The 22,242-nt window shown below is 40.9% G+C and overlaps 2 protein-coding genes across 2 annotated transcripts in view; both read right to left on the bottom strand.

Moving 5' to 3' along the window:
• DDO (D-aspartate oxidase) overlaps positions 1 to 1,459 on the bottom strand; it is a 40,805-nt gene extending 39,346 nt beyond the window's left edge. The window contains exon 1 of the mRNA XM_090279754.1: positions 1,437 to 1,459. The gene's annotated coding sequence lies outside the window, so the exon portion shown is untranslated. The remainder of the gene's footprint in view (positions 1 to 1,436) is intronic.
• The window catches only part of SLC22A16 (solute carrier family 22 member 16), a 34,198-nt gene that overhangs the window by 8,867 nt on the left and 3,089 nt on the right, over positions 1 to 22,242 (bottom strand). The window contains exons 2-7 of the mRNA XM_090279749.1: positions 14,602 to 15,081; positions 11,480 to 11,597; positions 8,302 to 8,833; positions 4,909 to 5,036; positions 2,510 to 2,619; positions 1,437 to 1,536 (exon numbers count right to left, since the gene is read on the bottom strand). Of these exons, the coding sequence (XP_090135875.1) occupies positions 1,437 to 1,536; positions 2,510 to 2,619; positions 4,909 to 5,036; positions 8,302 to 8,833; positions 11,480 to 11,597; positions 14,602 to 15,081 (1,468 nt within the window). The remainder of the gene's footprint in view (positions 1 to 1,436; positions 1,537 to 2,509; positions 2,620 to 4,908; positions 5,037 to 8,301; positions 8,834 to 11,479; positions 11,598 to 14,601; positions 15,082 to 22,242) is intronic.

Genomic DNA, 22,242 nt, shown 5'->3' on the forward strand with positions numbered 1-22,242 from the left:
CAGACCTGGGCTCTCCTCTAAGTCACTGCAGCACCTTGAGCCACCCCTAATCCCACTCCCTCCCCCTCCCCAATCACTGTTCCACCCAGTCCTCCCACTCCCCCATCTTCCTCTTGACCAGGGGTCTTGCTAAACCAAGCATAACGGTGCTCCACAGCATTTCCCAGCCTCTCAGCCCCCACATGAGGAAATCTCAAACCAAACATAACGGCCTTTGAGGCAGGAGATAGCATAGGAAGAACTCCGAGACTGCGCTGCTGTTGCTGGCCAGCGTCTAGCGTCCTGGTTGCCAGGAAACACCTTTTAGCACTTAGGTAGGATGGACAGTGAACCAAGGCAGGGAGAAGGAGGGAGACATGTCTCACCCACTGACTCAGCAGTCCTGAGCCCGGTCCGATAATATCGCCAGATGTTACAACATCACAAGAAACACCGTACTGACATGGGAGGAAGGCAGTCCTTGAAATTCTATGTATCATCTCCACCGCCTGGGAACGAAAGCCTTTGAAACTGTGTTTTCATCTCAAGGCCTGGAAGGCCGGAAAGGGCCCATTGAGCCCAAAGGAAGAAGCCCATTAACACCTTCGGGTATTCATGTCCCTACCCCAAAGCTGGCACCACCTTTACCTGTCAATCAATATGTAACTTCTTCACCCCCATCCCACCAACTATATAAGTCCTCAGAATAAAGGGTTTCCTCTCTCTGGCTGCGGCCTTTGGCCTCCCTTTCGCGCCCTTGCCCTTACCCTGCTTCACCCTGAAACTATGCCTTTCATGCCCCCACCTGAGCAAGGCCTGTTCTCTTCCATGAGAACGTATGACCAATAAACCCTGCTTGCATGCTAACAGATTTGCTGATCTGTAATTCGTTATGGCATTACAGCATCTGCAAGAAGAACCTGGTTTCTTCCATTAACACTTTCACTCTTCATAACCATGTAAAAAGTTCAAGACCACAGATACCTAAACCTCTCCTTCAAGCACCACAGACTCTTTCAGGGAACAGGCAGCCTCCAGAATTCTCCTTGACCAGTGGGCACATGGTGGGAGGGCAGGGGAAAGGGGCTGGGGGCGATGGAAGCCTGGGCATCCAGGAGGAGGACCATAGGTTGGGCTGGGCAGGTGATAGAGACAGAGGCACTGAGAGAATAGAGACCTGAGCCCTCCCTGTGTGGTCCCGGCTACATGACCTGGGTGAGGAGAGGCCCTTCCACGGCAGAGAGAGTGGCCTTGTTCAGCTCACCGACGGATGAAAGCGATCGGGCCACAAGAGAACAGCAGCTACCGCCCTACTTACCGCCCAGTGAGCTGTTAATAAGGTTTCTACAAACCCCTAACATTGAATTATAAATTCACCTCCAATAAATAAAAATATAGAAGGCAATTTGCTGGTCTGCTTGTCTATCTCAGTAAAGTTCCATAAACAGATTAAACACCTGGGGCATGAAGGTCCAAATGCTGGTGAGGTGAATGGAGAGCGGGGCTATGATGCTTCCTGCCCGGGACACCATGCTGCCACTTCCCATGGCCTGCGTCCTGGAAACAAGAGGAGAGTTAAGGCAGAAGGCAGCAGGAGTGGAAGGTGAGCAGAACACAGACAGCACAGTGATTGGACAGCTCCCATCCTCCAGCAGAGGATAAATAAGAAAACGTAAGCTTGGCTGAATAGAGTTGGGAACAAATTTACCTAAGTTTTTCAAGAATCACTGGATATATACAAGTATATATAGATACTTGCAGATATTTCAAGGCAATTAAAGACATAAAAAGGTAAACCGTCCTTCATCTGGTATGCAGATGCGGCCCTCATGTATACTCATTCAGCCTATTATTGAGGATAACATCACTCTCCTAGAACAGAAATTTGTTTGGGGTAGGGAGTGGGAATTTGAGAGAACAAAAGATTTATATCTATGGAACATTTTATTTTATTCTTTTTAAATCAGGCAATATCTTAATGTGCTTTTCATTAAAAGGTATTTAAAGAAACCTTATAAAATGTCTAGCAGAAGGAAAGAATGTGCTTTTAATGTGACTAGGTACCTTTTCTTAAGCCAAGGAGAGAGACTCCAAGAGAAATCAAACCTGCCAAACACCTTAATCATGGACTGCTAGCTTCCAGAACTCTGAGGAAATAAATTTCCCTTATTTGAGCCTCCCAACTTTGGCGGTTTGTTATGGCAGCCCTAGCAAACTTATACAACATCAGGACATTGAGAGACACATCCCCCGGAAACTAGCCTGGGTCATATGGACAGTCAGTGTAAGTCAATTTTATTCAAGATTTAAAGCGGTTTTAGGATCATTAAGTGTTACTTCTACACTATCCTTGCTAATGAGGTATAGACAAAGCTTCCAATTCAGAATTAGGATCATGTAACATCCCCATACCTCAGAGCTCCAGTAATGTCTACGAAAATAAAGCATTTATACTCAAAGACCAAATATAATAAAACGATACATAGGTGAAAGATAATAGGAAAACAACAGAGAAATAAGCAACTCTTACCTTATCATGGTTGGGTACAGCTCTGCTGTGTAAAGGTAGATGAGGCCAAACGCTGACCCTATGCCAAACTTCCCAGCCATAGTGGCCACCACGCTCCAAATGTAATACTCCTGAAAGAAGCATAGTAGCAAAATAAACCATCATGAGTAATATTTTAAAGAAAAACATAAAATCTTTAAAATTATTATTAAAATTTTCTAATCCTCCAGTATTTTTCAGAACAATGAAGAGTTTTATTTTTCTGTTTGAATTTATTTTGTAAACTCCACTCATGGTTTGCAAAAGCTATCCAATTTAGAGGAACATTTTTATTATGCCTCCCTCAGCCATGGAGATTTCAAATTACCAAATAAGAAAAGAGTTTCTCTCGGGAAGACTGCTTGGGAACGAGATACATCCGAACGTGCTCACCCACTCCTGGACTCACCCACTCCTAGAACTGAGCCAGCAGAATAAATCAAAGAGCCATAAAAACAAACTGTGCCCTTTGCAGCAGTAATCCCATGGCTTATAAATTATCTCCAGAAAATAATTTGGAAGTGATAACTGAACTATTAGTATAGTCTCTCCACTCCATCCCCCCCTTCGGCTGATGCATTCCTCAACAGCAAGACCTCCCAGTGTCTCCAATGCAGCTTCTGCCCTCCCTACAGCGACGTCTCGCTTCCAACAGTGGCTCACCCAGTCCTCCCACAGTACATCTCCTCTCCCCCCTCATCTGCCAGCTGGATGTTGAGACCCAGGTGACCCTGGAGCTCGTGTGCTGAGGACAGCAACCCCTCCATCAACCTGAGTCCCTGAATGACACCGTGGGGCAAACACTGTCTCCTCACCACTCCCACTGCTCTCAACCAGGTACACGCACACCAGACTTCCTATGAACAAGACATAAACACCTATTATGTGAAGTCACTGAGATTTGGTGATGCCTCTCTTAAAGCAGCCAGTGTCACCTTACTTACTACTGTAGACAGGATTTATTGAATAAATTAACATGACTTAAAATTTTTTGCATTTTGTTAGCACTACCATTTGAGGAGAAATTTTATTAGAGGGGAGAAATCTGTGGTTAGGGGCTAGTGCTCTGTTAAATCCCCATCAGCCACCCGTGTCTTCCCCATTAATGCTGTGGCTTAACCCCAAGATCCTGAAGGTTCTGGGATTCCCCTAACTCTTCACCAGCTCAAAGGCAGCTGCCATCAACCCAACTAGCATCACTGCAAACTACTTAAAAACACAAACAAAAACAAATGAAGCGCCCTCAAATTGGTGGAGACTTCCTCATTCTAAGCAGTTTTATTGCATTCATATCAGTTGTATATCAATCACCTGGAATTTTCAGTTACATAAAACATTTGATTCACCAACCCTAATAATTAAGTGGAATATCACTCTAAAAGGAGGCCACTGGTTAGCTTAAATTTAATGTCAAACAGTATACAAAACTTAAAATACCTTGTGCTACATGTCAAGATGCAATCGCTGGAGAAAATTATATAAAGTACTTAAAAATATTATTATACTGACCATATTTCTCAAGTAGAGAATGAAAATACAGGTTCTGATAACATTTTGGGGGTAGTTGGGGAGCACATCTGGATGCCAGAGGTACTCTAGGGGATGCGGTTTGCTGAAGTAGAGGACTGTGAAAGTCTTTTCGGTGGGTTAAGGCCATGCTCCTCACCAAGAAACTGCATTTTGAAAGGCAAGTGCCTCAGGGAGCATCCTAGAGATTGGCAACTACCAATCCAGCACAATGAAAAACGAGACTACGTATTTAAATAGGAACCATACTGAATGGAGACATTATATCCTTCGGATGTCTCCATGGCTCCCTCTCTCTTTCAGGTTTCTGACCAAATGGCGCCTTCCCTGAGAGGCACACCACCCTTGATCACCCTAGGTAACATAAAACAGTATACGGGTGTGCTCCCCACCATAACCAGTCATTCTCTATTCCTCAGCCTGTTTTCTTTTTGTTGTTGTACTTAGAGACATGATTCAGTGTGTCTTCAGCACCTAGAACAGCACCTGGCACATAAATGCTAGATAGATCTTTGTTGAATGAATAAATGTTAGAGATGATAATCCCTGGGAGGTATCTTTTTTCCTCACTCAGCATTACTGTGTTTACAAAATACATCACTGGCTATCTCTGGGAAGTGGGATAATGGGCATCTGTAAAATACATTTCTTTTTTCCTTAAATTTTCAACAATGAGCATGTTCTACTTACATAACAGAGAAAGACTTTTTTTTAAAGAAAATATATTGTTAAGTATTATATATATACTCTGTCAATATATCTAAATTGATTTTCATACTAACTGCAATAAACTAAAAATTCTCCCAAAACTGTCATCATATAACTGATCATTCCCTAAATAAAATATAACTCACCTTGGGGATTACCATAATCACACCACAGAAGACTGCACCTGAGATAAGAGAGAGGGTCAGGACATTTCTTCTGCCCACACTGTCCATCCCCAGGCACACGAAAGCGTAGGCAGGGATTTCCACTGCACCTGTCATTGAGCAAAAGGGCCTTGTATGAGTCATGGTGCCCAACTGCGCAAGGGGGCCCCACCTTGTAACCCATTCCCTAAAAGGAGTGATCAGCAGTATCTCTGCTTCCGAGAGGCAACAAGCCCCACCACTTTTAAACTCCCTGGAGAATGCTTCCGGTGAAATGCACTAATGCTAACTCACTCCGCCCAGCACTATCACCCACTAAGCTGTAAGCTCCCCAGGACACAGCACGGTGACTGGAGGACAGGCTTAATGAATGAATAAATAAGTAAAATTAAAAGACAATATTTTCTAGGTGTTTTATTTTGTTTAATGGTGATGATTGCATGCATACTTTTTTTTTAATTTAAATTATGGTTTATTATTTAGGCTATTACAGTTGTCCCAATTTTTCTTCTTAGGTTTGACAGAGCTAGGGAGAAATTTTTGTATCAGCAGCTTCAAACTTAGAAACTAAAGTAGAAAATCCAGTGTCAGCTAAGTTTATAAACTAATAACTGCTTGATAGATTTTAAACCTAAGAGTTAAACATTTTTAATCTAATATGAATTTAATTTAATAATATGAGTATGAACAGCGGCTTTGTTTTGGACTTCTTTTTGACTTCCCCACAACAAAAATTAAAGAGCTGAATTCATAAATGACATAGAAGTCCTTCCCTTGAAAAATCAAAGTTTGAATCTTAGAGCCAGAACTACAAAGCTTTATTATCCATCAGCCAACACCAAACAGGGAACAACAAGGTCTCTCAGCAAAACGGAATCAACACAACAATCTCTTTTGGGGAAAGAGCCAGCCTGGATATTCCTTGTAATTCAAAGCTCTCTTCTATCCTGCCTCTGCAGCTCGTCCCCTCTCAGGACACCACCCACCGCTGCCCTCCAGGAGTGGGAGCATTTGGACATTCATCTACAGCAGCGGACCAGCACCTGGGAGGCAGGTCTGGGTCTAACCGTCTCCCACGGGTTCTGGGACACATCATAGCAGGTGGATACACATTTTCTGTGTGAACGTTCTTAGTAATACGTCTGAAATTAAATTTAGTTGAAGTTGCTCAGAAAATTTTTAAAATGGCTCAGACAAAAACAAATAATAATAATAATAATAACAACAACAACATTCTGAGCCCTGCTTGAGAGACAGTCTCTCTCATTAACAAGAAAAATACGTGCAATGCTTCCCTTTCAGGGACGCTGCTGCCAGTCTCAGGCCGGAGCAGCAGGTGCACCTATTCCTATACTCTTTTTTAAAGAGTTCATCAAGCACTTTTCAAGGTCAAATAAGACAGTGGGCTTCCAAGGAGCTTCATGGAGCCCTGGCCAGGTGGCTCAGTTGGTTGGAGCATCATCCTGTGCACTAAAAGGTTGCAGGTTTGATTCCCAGTCAGAGGCACATCATTGTGAGAAAGGAACATCGATTCATTGCCGTTTCTCTCCCTCTCTCTGCCTTCCTCTCTCTATATAAAAATCAATAAACATCCTCAGAGGAGGATTTAAAAAAAAAAAAAGAGCTCCATGGGAGTAAGCCTGGATTATTATCCCTCCTTGACAACTAAGAATAAATAATTTGAGCCAAAGGAGTACGTGACATCTCAGGGACTGGAGGTGAGGTCTTGGTGAGGCAAAGCCCATGTCCTGCAGCCTTCCTCCCCCATGGCCTCCCTCCATGTGGGACTCAGAGCTCTCCCCTGCCTAGGACTGTGTGCAATGCCACCAGACAAGGTCCCGCAGTCTAGCAAAGCCAGGCCGCAACTGTGAAACAGCTAAAGAGACAGTGAAAACGGACTACGCTGGTTTTCCCTGAGCTGTCACTTCAGGATACTGACACTACATCTGATTTTTGGCTTGACTATGTCTGGGATAGAAACGGGGCAAGCAGGGAGGTCCACCCCTTCTGGGATTACAACAGTGAGCCGTGACTCTCTTCACTTTGTAATTTATCATCTCTGTAATCACTTGGACCCCATCCGCTCCTATCTGCACATGACCCCAAAGGTTATCTATCACCTGCAGGTGGCACGAAATCAGAGTTGAAGTGCCCACCAGCCCCAAACTATCTCTGGAGATGAAAAGTTGCTCCAAAATTTCACAGCATGGAAGTAAGGACGCGTCAGCAAGAGGACTGCTGGAAAGGGTAACAACATGAAATTTGTCTTGGAAACCTTCTTACAGTTACAAAATAGCCCAATTTCTTGAGAATGTATATCTTCATCAAAATTAAGAGACCATATCATAAAGATTTCCAACTGCAGCTTCTCTAAGCTTGCCCTGGCCACACCCTGTCTTCCCTTCATCCTCCCACCATCTGCTACTCTGTTCCAGGAGTACTACTTCACTTCTCAGATCGACAGACAGAATGAGGATGAAGTCCCATGGGCTCTTCCTACAAACTTGCTGGCTTGCCCAAAAAGAGACTAAAGGTTTTTTTGTTTTGTTTTTTTTCTCAAAATGACTTCTCTCACAATTCCTAACAAAAAGAGGTGTGTCATCAGAGCACTTTATTAAACAGATGATTTCTATATATACAAATTTTAAAGCAAGATTTTCTGAGGATAATATCAAACACAGGTGGCCTACATGGAGAGGACCAGGAGTTAAGACTTAGACGAACAAATGCTGATAGATTTCTACTATTTCTCTCATGTTTGGAGTGAATTTGGTTTACCCTAGGAGTCCCACCTCAAGCTATCAGAGCTATATCCAAAGCCAATTTTAACCTGATACTAAAATACAAGAACCACAGCAACATCAATTATAGTCTCACATATTTAGGTTATTTTTACTGACTAAACTTTTTAAAGTAAGGACATTTAAAGAAAGAAAGAAACCAGAAGATCTCCAAGATATATTACATTTTAAAAGGAAAACAACGTACAAAGAGCAATATGCAGGGAATGATCTCACTTATGTTAAAATACGAAACCTTTATCTGCACAAATATATGAAAATGCATGGAGATCTGAAAGGGCACAACATCTAATGTTATAGCAGTTCCCCTTGAAGGAGCGTTCTGAGACAGGATGGGCTTAAAAGAAGGAAACAAGCAAGGAAAAGAGGCAGAAAAGAAAGGAAGGGCTAAATTCTTCTGACTTTCTGTATTTTTTTTAAAATAAGTATATACATGTGTCACGGTATAATAACACTACAAGAGGCGATAATCATGTGGTTGGCAGTATTGTTCCTGTTAGAAAACAAAAAAGCACTAAAAACACAGAAGAAATTTCATTTCATTGTTACACTTAAATAAAATGTAACTACTTACCCATGAGAAAAAGGTTTAAATATTCATTGCCTCCTAAATTAACAGAATTCAGGGAGAAGGAATAGAATCCCAAACACCCTGTGAACCAAATCAGCCAGACAATAATTGTCCTTGTTCCAATAGTCCAGTCATAAAACAGATCTGACAGGCGGTGCTCCTTAACTTGAAGAGGCTTATTACCAACAGGACTGTATACATCCGGTGATAAAAGTTCTGACAGTTTACAGGGGCTTGCCCTATTCCACTTGGCCATCTTATCTACTACTGTTTGTGCCTCTTCATATCTTCCTTCTGAAAGAAGCCAGAAAGGTGTCTCCGGGAGCATCCAACAGCACAAGAGAAAGGGGACAGTCACTGTGGAAAGGATTAGCTGATAAATCCACCAGGTCCTGACTAAGTAGCCTGTCAAAGCCACCACCATTGTTCCAATAGCAAAAAAGGAATGCACCTGCATGGATGCCCACGTCCGAGCCTTCATGCCCATAATTTCTGTCACGTAGACAAACACCACCACGAGATAGCCACTCGAAACCTGAAAAACATAAGGGGAGGGTGGTCCAGATTTAAGGTCACATTTATAATGACTGAAGGGTCTCATCTCTCTGCAAATTACACATAGGCAAGAAAGAAAATGACAAAGAATTGTTTTCTGGAACCCATATAACATTTCTAAAAGGACACTTAACCCAATTCATCCTTCATATTTAAATGGGTCCTTTCATCTTCCTCCACCTTTTCTACCCCCAACAGCAAAACTTGAGAAGTTATATATGAATAAATGTTCGACACTAACTTTTGTTTCATTTACATACTTCCTTATACTGTGAATTTATTTCTCAGTTCCTTGTAAGTGTACATATCAATTTATCTCTAGACGGGAAGTCCTTATTAAAGCCTAAATTTTAAACAGAGACAAAAAAAATTGTGGTAACTCATAGGAAGAAAAAAGATTTGACTATAACTTTACTTTGACAGGCAACAACAACAAGAACAGACACATTGGAATTCATGAAAATCTAAAACTTCTGTACATGAAAGGACATTATCACCAGAGTGAAAAGGCAACTTATGGAATGAGATCTTTGCAAACCATACATCTGATAAGAGAAAGTTATCAAGCATATATGCAGAACTTCCAAAACTCAACAAACAAACAATCCAATTCAAAAATGAGCAAGCAAAGAACTTGAATTTCTCCAAAGAAGACATACGAATGGCCAACAAGCACATGAAAAGATGCTCAACATCACTAATCATTAGGAAAATACAAATCAAAATCCCAATATGATATCACCTCATAGCCATTAAGATGGCTACATCAAAAAAAAAACAAAACAGAAAATAGTAAGTGTTGACAAGATATGGAGAAATTGGAACCCTTATGTATTGTTGGTGGGAATATAAAATGGTATGAGAATTCCTCAAAAAATTAAAAATAGAATTGTTATATGATCCAGCAATCCCTGTTTGGGTATATACTTAAAAGAATTTAAAGCAAGGTCTTAAAGAGATATCTGTACATCCATGTTCCTAACAGCCTTATTCACAGTAGCTAAAATGTGGCAATAATCTAAGCACCCACAGACAGATGAATAGCTAAGCAAAATGTGGTACATTATATACATACAATGGAACATTTTTCAGCCTTTAAAAGGAAGGAGGAAGAATATTTTGACATATGGTACAACATGAATAAACTTTGAGGACATTATGCTAAGTGAAATAAGCCAATCACAAAATGACAAATACTGTATGATTGCATTTATGAGGTACCTGGAGGAGTCATATTCAAAGAGAATGTAGACGGTGGTTGCTAGGGGTTAGGTGGGGTAAAGAGAATAGGGAGTTATTTAATGGGTACAGTTTCAGTTTTGCAAGATGAAAAATATTCTGGAGATGAAGGATGGTGATGGTTGCACAACAGTGTGAGTGTACTTAATTAACATCATTGAACCATAGACTTAAAAAGGTAAGAAGGTAAATTTTATGTCATATGTCTCTTACCACAGTTAAAAAAAAAAAATGGGGAAAAAACTTTACTTTGAAAATAGGCCTATCTTTAATAAAATGTAGAGTATAATAGCAATATGTGATCATCCTTGGAATACAAAAAGAATAAATTAAATGATGGGTTTGGGGGAGGGGGTGAAAGGATTAAAATTTTTATTGCAAAATTATTTCACATTTGACTTTTATAACACAAATCATAAAACTAATTTTTCCAAATTATTCTAGAGCACCACTGATTTCCCCAAAGGCCTCTCTTTACCCTTTAATATTTGAATTATACTCTTTTGAAACTCCATGTGGATATTAATTTCTGGACCCCTTGTATTATCCATCCTGGTGAGAGGGGATGCATGCCCTTCTCTGTGCTCAGCGAGATTACAAGCTCTTCTGCAGATAAAAAACTTGACTCCATTATCCTTGATCAGTGACCTTCAAAGAAAATCACTGCTGCTGTTGTTTTGTCACTTGGAAGCTTCCTGAAAGTCTCACCAAGTGTGGAATCGATGTCCTCACTCGCTCATCCACTTCCAATGACAGTCCCCATCATTGGGTGCTGTACCACAGATGTTTACTTTTTAATCTCACTGAATCCTGATAAGAGTCCTGTGAAGCAGGGATTATTTTCTACATCTTACAGTTTAGAAACTAAGGCTCAAAGAGGATAACATGTTTTCCCAGGGTCACACAGCTAAGAAGCCAGTATATGACAAAGCTGTATGTAAACTCTTGCCCTTTCCACTAGACTCCCCTGTTTCTCATAACATAAAGGCCAATGCCTTCCTGTTTGCATTCTTACTGCACAATACACAAATGACTTTCTTAATATTTCTTAACCGTCTGTTTGGCTCATAAAGGTAGGGCTAACTAGACCAATATAATTAATTGCTCAGAAATAAAATAATACCTCAATAATTGTGCAATGTGGATTATGTGCCAGGCACAGAGTCAAACAAAAAGTTCCTGCTTACTAAGCAACAATTTTTCATTTTAATGAGTTCCATTCTAAACAGAGTGCATTAATATTCCACAGAAAAACTTCTGCAAGGGAGAGAACAAAGGTTAATCCTTGGTCTCTCGCACTAGAGTCTACATAAGCACATCTAAGAAAGTTAAGGTGTAATCTGAAAACACCGTGGCAGAATTAAAGAGGTTAAAAAACATAACTCACAATGGCAAGAAGAAAACGTGCGAGCATGAAGCTGTAATAATCCAACGTGAACGCCGCTGCTATGCCAAACAAATACATGCCAACGCTTGTGGACCACAAGACAAGTCGTCTTCCCACCCTGAAAAAGAAGAAGCATCAGTGGAAGAAGCAAAGTATAGCTGAAACAGTTTAAACATCCACACCAATCCATGAACGATGAGTGTTACCTATATTTTTAATGCTTATGTATCTCATTGTTGTTATTCATTCATTTTGGGTGAATTAGGAGTAAACACTTGATTTCTTCAAGAGGTCAGTCTTTCACTATAGAGGCCTCTACTTAAGATGCTAATATACATATATGATCACTCTGGGTGATCCTCAGAAGACCTCTGAATAGGGGTTTCGGGGAAGAGGAGGGAGAATTTGTCCTTTCCTCCCAGGGCTTCCACTCTGATCTGTTGGATCATCTTCCCTGTAGCACTGGCTCTGCCCACCAAGGTTGCAGCAGCTCTTGCTAAGCCCTTCTAAAGACAGTGGTCTTGCTACATTCTGCTCGTAGAATAAGGTGCTTACTTGCCCTATATTTTTATAATTTGGAGGGGTAGTTCTTTGTCTAAAAAACAAATAAAAAACAAATTATATTCCTGAAAGATTTTTTAAATAGAAATATAATTCACAAACCATAAAAATCAACTTTTGAGCCCTGGCTGGTGTGGCTCAGTGGATTGAGTACTGGCCTGCAAAACAAAGGGTCGCTGGTTCGAGTCCCAGTCAGGGCACATACCTGGGTTGTGGGCCAGGTCCCCAACTGGGGGCATGTGAGAGGCAACCACACATTGATGGTTGTCTCCCTCTCTTCCTCCCTTTCCCTCTTTCTAAAAATAAATAAATAAAGTCTTTTTTAAAAATCAACTTTTGAAAGGATACAATTCAGTGGCTTTTAGTGTACTCACAGAGTTGTGCAATGCTTATCACTATCTAATTCCGCAACATTGTCATTACTCCAAAAAGGAACTGCACCCAGGAACGACCGTCATTCCTCACTCTCTGCTCCGTCCAGCTCTCAACAACCACTAATCTATTTACTTTCTGTCTCTAGAGTTGCCTATTCCAGGCATTTTCTATAAATGCAGTCATACAATATATGATCTTTTGTGCCTGGCTTCATTTACTTAGCATTATGTTTTCAAGGATGCTACATCCATGATGTAGCATGTATCGCTACTTGTCTTTTTTATAACTAATATTCCATTTATGGCTATACCACATATTTTTAATCTGTTCATCAGCTGATGGACATTTGGATTGTTTCACTTTTTGATTATTATGAATAATGCTGCCATGACCATCCTTGAACAAGATTATGTATAAACTTATGTTTTCAATCTCTTGGGTATACACCAAGGAGTGAAATTGCTGGGTCAAATGATAACTCTAAGTTTTAACTCTTTAAGGCACTGCCAAACTGTTTTCCAAAGTGGCTGCCCTATTTCAACAACCCTACCAACAATGTATGAGCGCACCAATTCCTCCATATGCTCCATAACACTGGTTGTCTGTCTTTTTGATTACTGCCATCCTAGTGAGTGTGCAGGGGTAACTCATTGTGATTTTGCTTTACATTTCCCTAATGATTAATGACGTCAAACACTCTCATGTGTGCTTATTAGAAATATATTGTATATATTCTCTAGAGAAATATCTATCCAAATCCCATGGCCATTTTTAAACTGGATTGTAAGAGTTATTTATATATTCTGGATACTAGACCCTTACTGAGATATACAACTTGCAAATATTTTCTCCCTGTGAGTTGTCTCTGACAGACAGTTTTAAAGCAAAAGAATATAGGCCTGAGATTCCAGTCAACAGGTTTGCCTTGTATAGCAGAAGACATGTAAGCAATGGGGAAGTGCCATCTTCACACCCTCAGTCTTCTCTGCTCCCACACAACACTAGTCTAGATTATCAGCCCTACACACCAATGTTCCCCAATCTCACTTGAGCCTTGAATGTCATTTTTGAAAAATTTTTATTGATTGATTTTAGAGAGAGAGGAAGGGAGAGAGAAACATCAATTTCCTGTTCCATCTACCCATGCATTCACAGGTTGACTCCTGCATGTGCTCTAGCTGGGGATCGAACACACAACCCTGGTGTATCAGGATAATGCTCTGACCAACTGAGCTATCCCGCCAGTGGTAGACCTTTCAGTAGATACTTGTTATCAGGAGGGACATTCTTCTATTTTTAGTTTTTATCATGAATGGATTTGAAATTTATTAAATGCTTTTCCTGTGTTCATTGAGTTGGTAATAAAAATTTTGTCCTCAAATATGTTAATGTGGTAACTTCCTCTGATTAGCTTCTAATATTAAATATGTTCCATACCTTATTCCTCTGCCTCCAATTATTTCAATCTCCCATATTTTCCAGCTCTCTGTCTCTCTGAGTTTTATTATTGATAATTTTTTCCTGAACTATCACCCATTTTACTAATTCTTTCTTTAGCTATGTATAATAGGTTGTTAAAAGTACTCAGGAAGTTTGCTGGTCACTTTTTAAAAACTTTCTAGATGTTCTAAGTAGTTACTCTTCAATTTTATGTCATTTTAAAATATAATCTCCAGACTTTTATCAATGTTTTAAAACTTATCTTTCATTTCTTTAAGAATAGCAAACATAGCTACTTTATTACCTATGCCTGATAATTCCAGTATTTGAAATCTTTGTGCAGAACCAAGCTACACCTCTTAAAGAGCCAGTCTATTTAATGAAAAAATAATATATCTAAGGTACCTTTTCTGTATTAATTTTACAATAACTCTTTGAGGTGGGTGCTATTATTTTCATCTCCAGCTTACAAACAAGATTCTAAACACAGGTTAGGCAATTTGCCCAGGGGTCACAGCTAACAAGTAGAACCAGGATTTGAACACAGGAAGACTGTCTTCAGAACCCATCCTCTTACTAATATGTTATTTTGTGAATGTTATTTAACAGATCAGCAAAGAGGTAGGTATTAGATAGGAAGCATGAAAATTACTAAAATTTTTAACATAATTCCCTGTCCCTTAAGAAAACCAGACAGGGAAATAAACCCTACACCAATGCAACAATGCTAAATATTTCATTTTTACCTGTCAGAAAGGTAGCCAAAAATCAGCGCTCCCAGTAGGACTCCAAACATAAATGTGGGCTGGATCAACCTGGCAAACCATTCACGGTTACAGACCAGATCCCACTGAGTCACCACGGTGCTGTCCCATTTGCTCTTGTCATAGATGTAGCCATCCAAACAAGGAAAGTCACTTTTATGGCCACTATATTCATAGTTCAAACTTGACTTGTTATCCCTCCGGAACCTGTGACACCTCTTGAGTTCCCAGATCTCACCATCCTCTAGTTGCACTACAACGTGATCTTCGTGGCCTGTGGCAAACATGTTCCAGATGTCGTCCAACCTCCAAACAGAGGTATTGTGGAAAAGAACCTGACTCACTTTGCCCGGGGGCCTACAGGCATGCTTGGGGAGCACTGTCATAAACACAGAGGCCAAGTAGTGGATACCACAAGAGATGTTCTGGAAGGCACATGTGAAATAGACAAAGATCTGGTATCTGAAAATAGAAGAAAAGCGAGTTATTATATCTGGCCTATAGACTAATAAAAGAACATAAGCAAATATGAATGGGCTCTATCATGGTTAGCTTAATATATATACAGGTGGATAAATGCAGAAATGATTATAGGTATGTCTGTATACACAGGTTAGTATATGAAGTTTGTCCAGAAGGTATCCAACCAGGTAATATGAAAAATAGAGATATTTATTGAAGAAAATACAAGATAAAAGCAGCATTATACATAGGACAATGACACCTCAGTCCCCTTCAAAGTAGGCACCTTGGGACTTCACACAGTTCTCCCAATCGCCATCTACTGCCATGTCATATTTTCCTAAATCTCATCGGTGGTCTGAAATCTCTTCCCTTTCAAAGGTGATTTTAGTTTGGGGAAAAGTCAGAAGTTGCAGGGCACCAAATCTGGGCTGTAGGGAGACAGAGTCACCTGGGTGATTTGATGTTTTTGCCAAAAAGCATGATGTATGAGTGCGTGCATTGTCATGATGAAGCTGTGAATCACCAGTTGCCCATAGCTGTGGCCTTCTGAATTATCGAAATAGTTTCCGTGGAGGAATGTTTGAGCTTAACACAAAATTTGATGCAGATTCGTTGCTCTACTCACTCATTTTGAATGTGATGGCCACACAGTACATATTATCACTCAACAGTATCTACTGTCCCCACTGACTAGTACAGTGAAATAGTCATTGTTCACACATGTGCATTCCAGTCCACTCTCCTCAGTTTACATCGATGTTGTGCAAACCATTCTTGTTATATTAACAATGGCTGGACTTTTTCTGGTCAGCCTTCATATATATATATATACACACAAAGCTCTGTTGAGAGGGCCTAGAAGCAATGACATCCCAATAGCAACAAGCACACCCAGTGCCCTGATCTTGATTTCTAAATACTATTCTCCTATAAAAGGAACCAGGAAAAATGGCTGATTCTAAGACCAGGAGAGAAAGAATACAAAATAAGTCTGGAGCACCTTGCAATATCAGAAAGTAAGGAAGTGCTCAAAATACTAAAAGATGAGGGCATGTCAAAGGGACACAGGAACCAATCTGAAAGATCTCCAGGTGGCCAAAGCTGAAACAATTTGAGCAACAAAATGAATAGCATAGTATACACCAAAGTATAAAATAAATATATGAATCCACACTGTGATTATTAATTTTGTCAGCTTGACTGAGCTAAGGGATACCCATAGAGCTGATAAAACATTTTCTGGAGAAGATGAGTATTTGAACCAATAGACTTAGTAAAGAATCTGCTGTGAGCCTGAATAGAACAAAAAGGTGGGGAAGGACAAATTCACTCTCTCTGCTGGGACTGGGACATCCATCTTCTGCTGCCCTCGGACATTGGTGTCCCTGGTTCTTGGATTTTCAGACTCAGACTGGAACTTATTCCATCAGCCCTTTGATTCTCAGGCTTTTGGACTTGGATTGAATTACACCACTGGCTTTCCTGGGTCTCCTGCGTGCAAATGGCACATTATGGAACTGCTTGCTTACACAATCACGTGAACCAATTGCTGTAATAAATCTCCTCTTACCAATAGCTGTATATGTCCTATTGCTCGTTTCTCTGGAGAATCCTGACAAATATACTGTACTGATATAAATAAATGATTGAAAAAATAAATAAAAGTGAAAGAAGAGACAAATCTTTCTTAGAATTCCAACTAGTGTCTGCAGATATTTCCCCTCTATGGAAGATGAAGCTTAATTCCCTTTCTTCACTCTTTGAAGATAGGCTACACTTAATGGCTCATTTCCCAAGAATATAGTAGGAAATAGGAAAAAAAATAGTAACTGTACAGTTGGGAAATCTGGCAAACACTATTTTAACCAAATGTTGAAGACTAACATCCCAATGATGTGCTTGGGTATTGTGTACCCCTCATACGATGTGACGAATGGACACTTTACCTCTGTGGCCTTCATTCCAAAAACCATAACCTCAGTCTAATCACAAGAAAAAAAACAAATATTCCAAAATGGGGGGACGTTGCCTGAAGACTGTCAAGGTCACTAAAAACAAGGAAAGACTGTGAAACAACCACAGACCAGAGGAGACTGGGATAACATGACAATTAAATGCAGTGCGGTGCTCTGGATTGACTGGATCCTAGAAAAGGAAGAGGGCATTTGTGGAAAAACTAGTCTAAAGTCTAGAGTTTAGTTAATAGTAATATACTAATGCCAGTTTCTTGATTTTGACAAATATGCCACAAGATGTTAACAACGAGGGGAACTGGGTGAGGGGCTTATAGGAACACCCTATCCTATCTTTGCAACTTTTCTATGAATCTAAAATTATTCAAATTTAAAAATAAATGTAGAATCTCCAAATTTACAGACTCAAACTATCAGTGACATATTTTCTGAAATAAAAATTGTCTCACAAGGAGAACTGTGCCCATAGGACAGCAAGGTAGAACATAAAAAATTTGGACTGCCCACAAATTTCAAACCCCTGGAACTAAGAGTCAGAACAATCCTTTGGGCAGGTGATTTCATTATTTAGATTTAAAACAGAATCAATTCAGACAAAGAAGAACATTACTATAAAACCATTATTAAAGAAGAAAAAAATAGGTCCTATCAGATCACATTGAGGCAAAATGACACTATTGACACATCTGGTCTTGGTTTCCCTTCTTAATTCCAGACCTGCCCACCCACCTGGCTCTGATGCTCCCTCACTGGAAGGTGTTTCTGATCATCCCTTAGCATAGTGGTTCTCAAGTTTTTGGTCTCAGGAGCCTTTACATTCTTAAAAACTTTGAGGACTCCAAAAGGCTTTTCTTTCTTTTTTTTTTTTTTTTTTTCCAAGAGGCTTTTCTTCATATGGGTTCTATCTATCAATATTTCTGGATTAGAAATAAAAATGGAGAAAATTTAAAATATTTATAAATCCACTTAAACATAACAATAACACATAGTTTTCAAAACGAAATAAAAGTTTGTGAGAAGAGCAACACAGTTTTACATTTAAAAGTTGGACTACTGGAAGACAGCTAGTTTCTCCTACGTAAAATGGGTGTTTTCACGGCACTCCAAAGGATCATCTCTGCCCACCATAAGGGGACCACACCCCACTTTGGAGACTATCATGAGGGACAAGGCCAGGCAAAGCCACAGAAGTGTTGCTGTGAAGTTATGAAGTTGGCGACCTCCCCAAGTCCTCAGGGATGACTGCCAGGCTGGTCCATGGCCACCTTTCCTCCCTTCTCACAGGGCCTCATGTAGATAAACAACAAGAGAAATAGAATTAAAGTGCTGTGGCTATCAGGACCCTACAGGCTGGTGGTGCTGGCCACAGCTTCAAAGTGAACTCAGTATCTAGCTCTGGCCCCTATATCCAGTGCAGAGAAGAAAAACACCAAGCAAAAATCAGACAGGAACCGTCTTTTTTTGTTTAGCAATGAAGGAGAGGGAGAACATACAAATTACTATTTTCATGGTCTCTTTGGAATGAGCAGCCAAAGGAAGAACATGGAGCCCAAAGCTTGAGTCCTCAGGACTAAATGGAAGCAAGCTCTATTTTTCCAGAAAGCATGCCCCTGCCTGAAGAAAACTGATCAGAAATCAGCCTCAATCTATTCCAGACAGAGGGGTTGGGCAGGAACAGCTGTCTAAGATAAGCCTGTAGCTCAAAGGTCCCAAAAAGGCTAATAACTAAGATCGTGGCTTGAAAGAGTGATGCTTGAACCCTCACCTCTGCAAGTCACAAGCCCCCCCCCCCCCCCGACTGCTGGATGTCCCCATAGAGCCTCAGGGTTGAGCTCTGCCACCTGTGAGTACCTGGCATGGATGGTCGATCACCTGCCCCAGGTAGCAGGCTCATGCATTTTCTCAGGAAGCATTTCCTAGCCTGAATATCACATTAGCTAGAAGAGCTCTGTCAGAGAATTCCATTCCTCATCAGGCAGACTTGACATGGGCCTGTTCTCATCTCAGCAGAGGTCCTCATGTCCCCACTTCTCCTGCCCAGGTGACACCTGTTGCTGAGCTGTACCTAACAGCTTATTAGGAATCATCTTGGTCACTGCGCATACCCTGCTAACACCTTATGTTAGACCATGATTTATATTTTAAGCACTTTCACATTCATTTTCTCATTTCATCATTTCAACATACTTCATAGTTTGTGGGCTAGCTGAAATGTATTAACCAAAACATCTTGGCTTAGCAAATTATTCTTGTAAGTAAAATGAAAAGCTAAACTTACTTAAGAAAACTGTATTTACTAATTCTTTTCTTTCATCAAGCACCTAGAGGATCTCTACTGTATTAGATTAATGGGTATTACCATCTGCCCTTGAATTAATACAAATTTACTTCCTTAAAAGTAACCAGTATTCAACATAAAGCTATTAACTATCCCAAAGTTAATTTATAAATTTAATTTTCAGTGCTATCTTTAACTGCAAAACATTGGAAACTTAAGTGTCCTTCTGGAAGGTACTGGTTACACAAGTTACAGTAAAAAAATATAAGTACTGCTCGGGAGATGCCAGAGGGAAAGGGCAGTGTTGCATTTTTCACTGAAGGCCAGTTCCTGGGGTCCAAGAGAGATGAGGAATCACCCTCTCCAGATCATTATAGCAGGGGGTTGTGACAGGTCACTGTCTAACTGCCCAACACTGCAGCAATAAAGACTTGGGCATCAGGTCCTCTTGATACAAAATCCTTTTGGGGGGCTAAGCAGCATCCTATAATAATACCATTCCTATATGAATATGACTAAGAATGCACCATAAATCATACATGATGCGCATATTTAGAATTGTTTGACTCTTCCCCACTCCCATAAGTTTCAACTCAGAAAACACACAGCCCCTGCAAACAGCAGACCAGTTTTATTTGTCTGAAATTAACCTGCCTGCCCCTGAAGGCATTTGTGTTTGGTACCTAAGATACCTCATCACCTGGGACTGAAAAGCTCACATTCTACTCTCCAACCATGACCTCCCTGCCCTAGTCCCTGCCCCAGACCCTCCCACTGACCCATCTCCTGCACCATCCAGGTCCAATCTTTGGATCCCACCAGCTTCTGTAGTTGATTGGCGCCCTCCTGGCCTGGGCTCCTTCCCCAGCCAGCCTGAACCCCACAGTCATCACTAGAATTGTTTTCTCATTCTCCACTCACATCCCCTTCACACACACCCTTCCCCACAGAGCAACACTCCCCACCAGGCCTCTGAGGCTAGGCTTCGTCTTCTCTGCCCCACCTCTCTTGACTGTGGTTCAGGTCTGAGGTGAAGTCCAGGACTCGGCAAGCTTAGAAAGCTTCCTAGGAGATTGTGATGGATGAGAAACTGCCCCAGGCCATTGAATTGTCTGGTTTAACTATAATAATATTAACAATTATTATGGAGCAACTGGATGTCTCACCAACAGCTTGTGAGGGTATAATTTGTTACCACTTTACAAAACTGTTTGGCAGCAGAACACATGCACTCTCAAAGACAGAGCAACTCCTCTCCTGGGTACGTACCCAACGAAATGTGTACACAGTACCCCAAAAGACACATACAAGAAAGACTACTCACAATAAGCCCAACATGCAGATGATCTAAATGTCTGTTGACAGTAAATGAATAAACTGTGGAACAGTCATGCCATGGCATACTATCTACAGCGACAAAAATCAACGGACTACTGTAATATACAATACGAGTGAATCACAGACACAATGCTGACCAAAATAAGCCAGACAGAGAGTGTATCATTTTTTACTCCATTTATATAAAGTTTAAAATCAGGCAAAACTAACCTATGGGGTTAGATGTGAGGATGGTAGTGAGTCTGGGGCAAAGGGAGGGAGAGTTCTTGGGAGGGGACATGATAACGGGTGATCTGGGTGGTGGTAACATGGGTACGCGCACTTCATGATTCATCAGGCTGTCGATTATGGTGTGCACTTTTCTGTATATATGTAACACAGCAATTTAAAAGTTTTATATCTGCACGACCCAGGGAGAGGGAAAGGTATTCTGCAATGCCCCTACTGAGGCATGATTGGAATGGTGCCAAGGCACACCCAGTCTGCCCACTTGGTGCCTACCAGCTGGATTTCAGCCCTTGATGACTACCCAATCCATGCTGACAAGAAGGTGGCTTACCTGAACATACATTATTTACCCAAATGCCTGTTGGATGTCTTAACCTGAAGCTCTCACAAGATACTCAAGTAAGAATCGCAAACTGATTTTAATATCCAGGTTCCAAGCTTGCCCCAAGCTGCAGTGTAACTGTTTCTGAGTCTATGGCACCTCTGTTGGCACAAACGAGAAAAATGGGACATGGGGAACTGAGTTGAGGAGCCCACATAGTCCTTCCCACGTCTTCATGCCATAGGGCCAGGAGGGCCTGTGCATTCCACCTGTTAAAACTGGCCCAACCTCCCTGCTCATCACCCCTGCCCTGGTCCATACCCTTTTTGCCTCCCACCTGGGCTCTTACCTGAGTCATCTCTGGTCTCCTTTCCCCAACTCCTGCCCCTCTAATGCACCTTCCATTATACAAAGTGATCATCCTAATACCCAAACTCCTTAGCATGAGATACAAAAATATTCTCAGGGATTCCAGAAATAATAAACCACTTAGAAGTCCCCAAGAGCCATGCTAGTTCACATAAATATGCTTCCTACTTTCTAGAAAGAGCCTTGGCATTCTTTCAATTTATTTATTTATTTTGTTTGTATCCTCATCTGAGGACATTTTTTTCATTGCTTTCAGAAAGAGAGGAAGGGAGAGAGAGAAACATCAATGTGAGAAGCAGTGATCAGTTGTCTTCTCACGTGTGCCCCAACCAGGGATTGCACCCGTGACCTGGGTATGTGTCCTGATGGGGAACTGAACTTGTGACCCTTTGGGCTACTGAGCCACACGGGTGAGGGCAGCATTTTCCATTTTAACTTCCCTTTCTCTTTTGCAAGGATAACTTCTTAAAAAAACACAACCCGACTCCCTTAAGTGTCTAGTATTCTAACATACCACTCTCTCCCCTGCAGAGACTGTTGTCCCTCGGGTGTCATCCCTGTGCCCAACCTAAGATCCCTCTGGGATAACAGACCTACAGACACAACACAGCATTGTGCCCACAGCTGGAAGGACACACAAATGAAATAAG

The sequence above is a fragment of the Furipterus horrens genome, unplaced genomic scaffold (assembly GCF_987537825.1).
Source record: "Furipterus horrens unplaced genomic scaffold, mFurHor1.1.pri manual_scaffold_6, whole genome shotgun sequence".
NCBI classification, from domain to species: domain Eukaryota; kingdom Metazoa; phylum Chordata; class Mammalia; order Chiroptera; family Furipteridae; genus Furipterus; species Furipterus horrens.